This window comes from Heterocephalus glaber, unplaced genomic scaffold (genome assembly GCF_053883595.1).
Source record: "Heterocephalus glaber isolate CG9 unplaced genomic scaffold, H.glaber_assembly_v1.0 deba00001733, whole genome shotgun sequence".
NCBI lineage: Eukaryota > Metazoa > Chordata > Mammalia > Rodentia > Bathyergidae > Heterocephalus > Heterocephalus glaber.
In genome coordinates, this window is record NW_028258444.1 from 20380226 (window position 1) to 20389844 (window position 9619).

General features: G+C 42.7%; 1 protein-coding gene and 1 pseudogene across 3 annotated transcripts in view; one reads left to right on the forward strand and one right to left on the reverse strand.

Moving 5' to 3' along the window:
• The window catches only part of Cela1 (chymotrypsin like elastase 1), a 28537-nt gene extending 25291 nt beyond the window's left edge, over positions 1–3246 (reverse strand). For 2 of the 3 annotated variants that reach the window (XM_087200154.1, XM_087200153.1), the window contains exon 1: positions 2259–2392. Coding sequence is in view for 1 of the 3 variants with exons in the window: in XM_013078979.3 (XP_012934433.2) it covers positions 2259–2276 (18 nt within the window). In the remaining 2 variants the exon portion in view is untranslated. Of the gene's footprint in view, positions 1–2258; positions 2393–3073 lie in introns of those variants that run through there. The other variant, XM_013078979.3, reaches the window with a different exon arrangement.
• LOC147821532 (ubiquitin-conjugating enzyme E2 variant 2 pseudogene) lies at positions 3166–3602 on the forward strand (annotated as a pseudogene).
• Positions 3603–9619: the final 6017 nt, after the last annotated feature.

Here is a 9619-nt window from a genome sequence, read left to right on the forward strand (position 1 = left end):
AACAAGCCCTTCACTCTGTATGTAGTGGAGAGAAATGGGGTAGCCAAGGGAGTGATTACTCAGCTTTTGGGGCCGTGGAAGTGGCCCATGGCATACCTCTTGAAGAAGATCGACCCAGTGGCCTGAGGGTGGCCTACTTGTCTGAGGACGGTAGCAGCAGCAGCAGCTGTTTTAACCCGAGAGGCTGACAAATTGACCTTCAGACAGGATTTGACTTTGATCACTCCCCGTGCCATTAAGCCCTTGTTGAATAGCTCACCTAGCAAATGGCTGTCTAATGCCAGACTGTTACAATATCAAGGACTCTTGTTAGAACAGCCACGCATTAAGTTTGCCACAACCACTAGCCTCAATCTGGCTACTCTACTCCCGGAATCCGACGAACAGATGCCCATCCATGATTGCCTCAAGACCCTTGAAAACTCGAGGGGAGGGTGTCCAGATTTAACGGATCAGGCCCTCCCCTGTGCAGAGACAATGCTCTACACTGATGGGTGCAGTTTCGTGTGTGACGGAGTGCAGTATGCTGGGGCGGCAGTGGTCAACCAGGACCAACAGGTGGAATGGGAACAGGGGCTACCCCAAGGGACATCGGCACAGAGGGCTGAGCTGATTGCTTTGACTAAGGCTCTGGAACTGGGGAAAGGCAAAAGGATAAATATTTTCACTGACAGCTGTTATGCTTTTACCACCGCCCATGTGCACGGGGAGATTTATCAGAACCGAGGGCTGCTGACCTCTGAAGGAAAGGAAATTAAAAACAAGACTGAGATATTGGCATTGCTACAAGCCATCTGGTTGCCCTGAGAGGTTGCCATCATCCATTGCCGCGGGCACCAAAAGGGGTCTAGCCCCGAGGTGACTGGTAATAATGCTGCTGATCAGGCAGCAAAACAAGCTGCCCAAAAATCAGTGGGGAAGCAAATGGTTCTGCTTCCCACACCAGTACTCCCAAAAAAACCTGAATACACAGATAAAAAAGTAACAGAAATAAACAGGAAACACTGGACTCAAGGTAAACATGGGTGGTGGATGACTAATGATGAAAAGGTGGTGCTCCCAGCCGCTGTAGCAGACACGTTGCTGGGGGAACTACATGAGTCCACCCACCTCGGCGAGAAAAGGTTGATGGCTGCCCTGTGACCCCATTTCGTCAGCAAGGGATTGGCCCAAAAGGCCCAGGACATGGTGAGACGGTGCCCCACCTGCCTCAAGGTAAATGCAAATCGGGTGACCGGACCCCCCAGGGTCTGGCACAGAGAATTAACTCCAGGAGAACATTGGGAGTTGGACTTTACTGAAATGAAGCCTGGCATGTATGGGTATAAATACTTACTAGTTTTTGTGGACACCTTTTCAGGATGGATAGAAGCATACCCCACTAAGAGAGAGACACCTGAAGTAACGGTCAAAAAGCTCTTGACAGAAACAGTTCCTCGTTTTGGCTTGCCCCTAGCCCTGGGGTCTGACAATGGCCCAGCCTTCATCAGCTAAAATATCTAAATTGATTGGTAAAGCTCTAGGGATAAAATGCAATTTACATTGTGCCTATAGGCCTCAGAGTTCAGGACAAGTAGAGAGAGCGAATCAAACTTTAAAGGAGGCCCTGACTAAATTATGCCTGGAGACTGAACTAGGTTGGGTAGAGCTTCTCCCCTTTGCTCTTCTCCACACTAGGTGCACTCCTAAGCCGCCCCTCAATCTGTCACCCTTCCAGATCATTTATGGGCGATCTCCCCCAATCGTCCCCCTGGTTGATTTGGAGTTGGGAGAAAAGCTTTCTCACCTCCAGCTCCTTAAGTCTTTAAAGGCCGTCCATCAGCTTCAGTCAGAATTACACGATACATTGAGAAAGACCATGCCTGACCCCAACAAGAAACCTCTACAACCCTTGCCTTATAAGCTGGGAGATTTGGTTTTTATTCGCAGGTTTGACTCCAAGACCCTGGAACCCCATTGGAAGGGACCGTTTCTCCTTGTCCTGGTGACTCCCTCGGTGGTGAAGGTACCTGGGCACTCTGTCTGGATCCACCGCAGCCATGTGAAGGGGGCACCCCCTGAGGAAGCGACGTCGACATGGCGGATCGACCGGAACAAAGAGGACCCCCTCAAGATAAGATTAATCAAGGACTGAGATGGGCAATGTGGGGATTTATAGGAACCTTGGTCCTGTCGGCTCAGGTACAAGATGTTCAATGGCTGGCGCCTACCAGCCAAGCCCCCCCAAATTGGACATCGTCTCTCAAAAATTCACTTACCGGAGCCCTGGTTGCCATTGTCACAACAGACAGACAGCCCGTCTTTCAGGTTGACTTGTGTGATATAGGACTGGTTACTGAGACCGTGGGAGTGTCTGACATTGCAGGACCATGTTCAGATGCCCCTTCAACGCCTAGGGGAAAATGGGGATGGTCTACACTTAACAGAGAAAGGGGTCTCCAGACCATAGATATTTATACATGTCCTAGAGGTAAAGACCCAAAATGTAATGGGGGCCAGGATACCACTGTTACTATCGGGGCTGCGAGTCCATAGCCCCATGAAAAAATAATGACCAGTATTTAGCCTTGGAGCGGCAAACAGCTAGTAGCTCATGCTCCCTGGGACATTGTAACCCCATTCGGTTAACGCTAAAACAATGACAAAAGCCATACAAAAAATGGGAGGAAGGTAAATCTTGGACGGTGACACTGAATACAAATGGACAGGACCCAGTGACAGACATCATCATTCAGCGAAGTCCAGTAGTGACACCGCCCAAACCAGTGGAAAACCTTTATAAGATAGTGAGCCCCCAAAAGACAGTGGCCAACCCCACAGGCGCTGAGGAAATTCCACTTCCTCGCCGCCGAAAAAGAAAACACACACTCACCCCGCCGGCTGCCCGGGTAACGCCCTACCCAACAAGGTGCCCGTAACTGCCCCAGAGTCGCCAATCCAGCCATACTTAAAAATGCCGGAGGCTGTGTTTATGGTGTTAAATAGATCGAACAAGAACATTACTAATGAATGTTGGATGTGTCTAAACCCAAAGCCCCCATATCATATAGGAATAACAATCAATAAAACTTACACTGGAACCAGCCAAGATGCGCGTGATTAAAAACAGACGAGGGACGTTGACTTCCCGTGCGTTCAGGCGGCTGCGTCGGGCTGTAGGAGAAGATGGCGGTCTCCACAGGAGTTAAAGTTCCTCGTAATTTTCGCTTGTTGGAAGAACTTGAAGAAGGACAAAAAGGAGTAGGCGATGGTACGGTTAGCTGGGGCCTTGAAGATGATGAAGATATGACACTTACAAGGTGGACAGGCATGATTATTGGGCCACCAAGGACAAATTATGAAAACAGAATATATAGCCTGAAAGTAGAATGTGGACCTAAATACCCAGAAGCTCCTCCGTCAGTTAGATTTGTAACAAAAATTAATATGAATGGAATAAATAATTCAGTGGAATTGTGGATGCACGCGGCATACCAGTGTCAGCAAAATGGCAGAATTCATATAGCATTAAAGTTATACTTCAAGAGCTAAGACGTCTAATGATGTCCAAAGAAAATATGAAGCTTCCACAACCACCAGAAGGACAAACATACAACAATTAGTTTTAGTGGATCCCAAACTTATCTTAAATTAACAACCTTCTACTTATATTAATCTCTTGATTAAATATCACAATGCGAAATACCCACACATTAAGTAAAAGAATTCCAGCTGGTAAACATGACCTGGACATTTGTAAGAATATATTTAATATATGTACACCCATTATGTTTTCAGGTAACAGGAGGAAAAATGTGGCACAATTTTTCTTTCTCTTATTAAGGCACTGTCATTTAAACATGAACCTGGAGTACTGCAAATAGAATTCAGGTTTACAAGATGAAAGCATGGCAAGAATTGTCAGATGTCAGTGGAAATGCGTGTTTCTGAAAAGTAAAATCTCAAGAAGGAATAACAAATGGCATGCTTGTCCATCTTGCTTAGTGAAAGAGCTACAGTTTGAAATTGTTCAAAGTAGCAGGTACAATGAATATTGTCACAAATTGTGTTAATTTTTGAAGCAGTGTGGGTGCTACTAGTAGTATCAAAATATGTTCAGGATTGTTTTGATACCTGTATTTACAATAAAAAAATGTTGGGGGGGGTTGATGAATTTCTGTCAAAAGCTGTTCCTGTATGTTATATGTAACAGACATGGTAAATATTTGTTTACAGTCTTTGTTAAACCATGCATTTAAGTTTAGGTGAAGTCAACAAAAGGAAATAGGTGTATGGATATGTGATTTTGAGATTAGTCTTAAAATGTAAATAAAATGTGGAACATGTCCTCAGAGACTGTGCCATTTCTATTATATTGATGTAGTATATGTATAGTACCTTGCCAAGGTAGCAAAAATTGGAATTATTGATTGTAGCTTTTCATTGATAGATCCCATATATTATTTATCCTATTTTGTATACAGTACGTGTGAATTAGAATTTGCAGAGTATTAGCAAATTATATAATTAGTTTAATTTCTTCTTTGGAGAAGGAAGAATCCCAAATAGCTTTTCATTGATATACTCCATTTATTATTTATCCTATTTTGTATCCAGTACTTGTGAATTGGAATTTGCAGAGTATTAACAAATTATATAATTAGTTTAATTTCTTTGGAAAAGGAGGAATCCCAGGTATTATATTTGAATTTGATTTCACCAGATATAATATTATCGCAAAGATTTTTGAATTCTAGCCATTCTCACAGAATGACAGATTGCATATAATTAAAATGTACATTCCTTTTTTTCTAAGCAGATTTTTATTTTCCTGTGAAACTATTGGTTAATAGATCGAACTAATGGAGACATTTTCTTCTCTAGTTAATGATTTTAACACTTTCATCCAAGCTCCATTCTAGCAAATACATCATGCTGAAGTTGGAGATTCATTTCTGTTCTGCTTTTACCAAAGTGAGACAAGGCTTTAGGACACTGATTTTACTTCAAAGCACTGGGTACACTGCTGTGCTGGAAAATGTTTCCTTATGAATTTACTGAAGAATACCACAAGGTAGTCTGGTAAAAATCTCCTTTCATTTTGGCCAACTTGTCTTATCCTTCACCCCAGAATATATAGGCAAACCAAAATCATGATTGTCAAAATATCAAATGAGGTATTCTAACTTCACTTATAAAGGAAAAATAATTGACTTTTTATTCTTTTGAAAGTATTAAAGTAGTATAGTTACTTTTATAGTATAATAAGGACAGATTTCTCAAACATACCGACATTTTTATCAAGCTCAAAGCTAAAGCCTTGAACTACCTTTTCTTAGTCAATAGTGTATTAAAGTCAGTGACAGTTTGTCTAAACTTATTAATATCAACATGGCTTGTCTGTTTAATTATCAAAGATACCTTACATACTTTAAAATGATACATAGAGAACATACATATACAAATTCATACATGCATAATTTATTAAAGTAGATTTAAAATGAACTATTACCTTGGAATGTAGTCTTAAACTTTTTAATGGTTAAAGGAGATTAAATTGAATTACACTGACACCGTATAAAGTAATGGTAACTGATGGTCTGAATCAGTCTCTAGTAACTTCTTTTCCACTTTGAAAACACATCATACACGGAAGCTGGTAACTATTTGGATACTGTTGGCAGCCTGATGATTTAGTGCCTTGATCCCATGACTTCTTTTCTCCCCGTCTGTACAGCTGTGAAAGTGTTTCTTCTAAGTATGTGTTGGCAGAGTCAGTCCTATAATGTTCATTCCCCCTCCTTTGTTTTTGGGATTATGAATCTTCACAGAAATCTGCATGCAATTTAACCATTTTCCAAAGCAGAATCCATGTTTGCATGTCACAATCAAAATGTACATGGCAATCTAAGACACTGATTGATAGAAGAGTAAATATAGAGCTGCTCTAAATTATAGTAACATTTCTTAGGAGTTTTGAAGCAATTTTCCCTTTGTTTTGTAAAGTGGCTGAGGTTGTAGGAGTGTGTGGTTATCTATCACCTTTCAAATGAATTGTAAAATTGCCTTAGAAATTTGTTTAAAAGGCCAAGACCTTTTAAACCCTGAGGATGATCATATATTAATAAAAATTGCAAAAATAAAATTCTTGTCATATTAAAAAACCCCCAAAAAACAGACAAGGTTGTCAATAGGGGATATACATGAAAGAGGGTCGTGCGTTAAAAACCCTAAGGTCACCTCATCTTACTTGGACAGTGCTTGATTTTACCAAACAGCTTCTACAGAACCTGGTAAGTACCTAAGGGCAGAAAACAACTCATGGTGGGCATGCACAGGAGGCATAACCTCTTGCCTCTCTGTTGCTGTCCTACAAAGGGAGCCCGAGGTTTGTGCGCTGGTCCATATCTTGCCCCAGGTATTTATATATGGTAAAAAACAGGGATGAAAATATTGGACCAGGAAAGTCCCCCCTGTAAAAATAAAGCGTCATCCTGCCCTCATCCCAGTACTGGCTATAGGAGGGATTACAGGATCCACAGCCCTAAGAATAACAACATTGGCAGTACAAGATGCCAACTTTAAGGCCCTAACTCAACAGGTAAAGATAGACTTGGGCCTGATCACTAAATCAGTATCCCATCTAAAAAAACAAGTGGACTCCTTGCCGAAAATGGTCCTCCAGAACCGCCGAGGTCTTGATCTCCTGTTCATAAAAAAAGGCGGGCTGTGTGCAGCCTTAGGAGAACAGTGCTGTTACTATGCCAATAAATCAGGAGTTATTCAAGACACCCTGGCTACAGCAAACAAACATTTACAAAAAAAAATGACAGATTAAAAAAAAATTCTGGGTGGTATCAGTCTTTGTTTAACTGGTCTCCCTGGTTGACTACCCTTGTTTCTGCCCTTGCCAGACCCCTGTTAATCCTGTTACTAGCTTTGACTCTCGGCCCATACATTATTAATAAACTTATGGCCTATGTAAGGGCCCAGGTAGGATCTGTTTGCCTAATGGTTCTAAACCAACAGGCTAGGTACTGTCCAGTACCTCTTGATGAAGAAAGCCGTGCATAAGATTACTTGCTTGCATAAAATCAGTGGGGAATGTAAGACCCAGATGAAACTTAGCACAAGTAACGCCATCTTGTTACAGGCCCTCTATCTTGTCCCTGTGGGTTTCGGGTTCACTACAGGACCCAGAGTTCCCGGAATGTACTTGTTTATCTGTTAAGACACCAGGAATGTACCATTGTTTCTGTGTAAAGAACATCCTGTTTGCTAAGAACATCTACACCCCCCCCCCCCCCGCCGCCACGCAACCGTCCCCTAACCACAAAAATTCCACTTCTACAGTTCTGCTTGCTAAGCACCCCTGCAGCCCCTATAAAACCTTCCAACCCCCTGAACTCGGGGCCCTCTCTAAGCCTGTTGCTTGGAGAGTGCCATCTGGCCAGACTAATAAAGGTCTGTTTTACTTTTCCAACTTGTCGGGTGTGTTCCTTCCCGGGTGTTCTTCGCTACAGTCAGCTCCTGGGAGTGTTTGGTAAGGCCCTCGGTCTTATACTTGGTGAGTAAAAGGCAGCAATTACCAACATTATTTCAACCTACCTACATGTGTGCCTCTGAAGACAGGCGTTGTTACTAAGCAGACAAATAAGTTTTCTTATTTAATTATTAACATGGGCTTGTTATTTCATAAAGTAATATAATAAAATAAAATATAAAAAATAAGTTTTCGTTACTTACATACATTAACTATATTACACATTTTACACTAGGTGTGATGGCGCAGGCCTGTAATCCCAGCACCCAGAAGACTGAGGCAGGAGGTTGAGGCCAGCCTGGATTGCATAGTGAGTTCAAGGGCAGCCTGAACTGCATAGCAAGACCCTGTCTCAAAACAAAAATAAAAACAATAAAAACAAAAGTATATTATACATTTTATATGAGGCCTGAGAATTCCTCTTCAGTTATTGCATTGCAGGCCAGGCACGTCAAAAGTCTGGACACCTATGGTGTAGACAGTTATTACTTCTAGAGTATAAATCAATAGGTGTAGGACACCATGAGGACAAATTACTTTTTTTTTTTGAGACAGAATCTTGCTGACTTTTAAATTGCCCAGAATGGTTTCACACTTGCAATCCTTGTGCCTCAGCCTCCCAGAGTTGCTGGGATTACAGGCATGTGCCACCACACTCAGTTGAATTTTTTGACCTCCTATTTTTCTATATGATCTGAATTTTCTCTATAGCATTACTTCTGTTTAAAAGTAATAAATGGAGATATTTAGCTATTTGGGGCAATGGTCAAATACTCTTCAAGTACCCAGATGGGATCAGTGCTTCAGTGGTCTGGTGCTGGGAAATAGCTGCACAGGGCTAGGAGCAGGTTTTAAGAGGTGAGGCCCTCGGTTAGCTCCGAGAATGGTTGGGGAGGGGGCAGGATGGGTTTTAAGGAATAATGCAGGTGTTGAGTTAAGGCAAGGTTAGCTGTTGCTAAGGGGAAGACCAAGAAACTAGTTCCTTAGTTTCCCCACCATCCAGTCAGCACCCTCTTCCTCCTCCTGACCACCTCCCTTTCTTGGCTTCCCCAGGCCTCATGTATGGGCCTACTCTGGGCATGGCATGCGGCCCTGGATCCCTCCAGTTGAACTTGTGAGTTACTCTTAACTCACTTAGGGCAGGGGTAAGGAAGATTCTTGGCATCACAACCGAGCAGCACCTTGGTTGGGCTCAATATGATCAAGCTGGGAGGTACTGGGTGATGCCACAGACATGATGAGATGCACTAGGATAAGTGGTAAGTGATCCATGCCTGATAAATGTCTGGATGCTTAATGCACCTAAGAGTAAGGTCAGGATTGTGGATTATGACTCTGGTTAACCTGAGTTATTAGAATGGTCGTCAAAGCCTTTTCATTTGGGCCCCAATCCACTCTTTTATAGGGCAGACTTGCCAGGTAGGCACAGTGCCTAGGGCCTGTAATACTTCAAAGGGGTTCACAAAAATGTTTTAGATTTTTTAAAGATCAGAATAGAACCTGGATTATATTCACTTTTATACCAGTGCGTTCATAAAATACACTGTCATTTCTTTTAGTGGAACAAGGGTCCCGGGAAAGCGAAAGTGCTTAGCACCCTCCAAAGTCAAAACACAGCCTTCATTTCTCACTCACCATCATGTCCTCTTAGGGCCACTTGTATTTCTGTCCCTCTGTAGCTATGCTCATGCTAGATGGCTGCTCTGTGTGACATTTCTGCTTGCTGAGTCCTTCTTACCTGAGTCTTCTCTACCAGTGAGGTCAAATGTTCCGGTCTTTGTGAGGCCCTTCCTGATTCCTTTAAGTGGAAGTTCTCCCTTGTAACTCATATAGTGCATTTTCAGACATCTCCAGACTTCCCTGACTTGTCTACATTTACCCTGGGAGTCCTGTGGGGGAAGGACCTCATCTTGCATCTCTGCCTGTTCACACATGCTTGACACCCACTGCACAGGACAGCCTTGGGGCCAGAGGGTATTTAGGGGAAAGGACAGGGTGTAACAGTGCTCCTCAAGTGTATGTGATATTTCCCAGCCTGAATTAATGTATTCAGCTAAGAGAGTTCAGGGGAAAAGAAGTCCAGTGCAAACTTCCTCT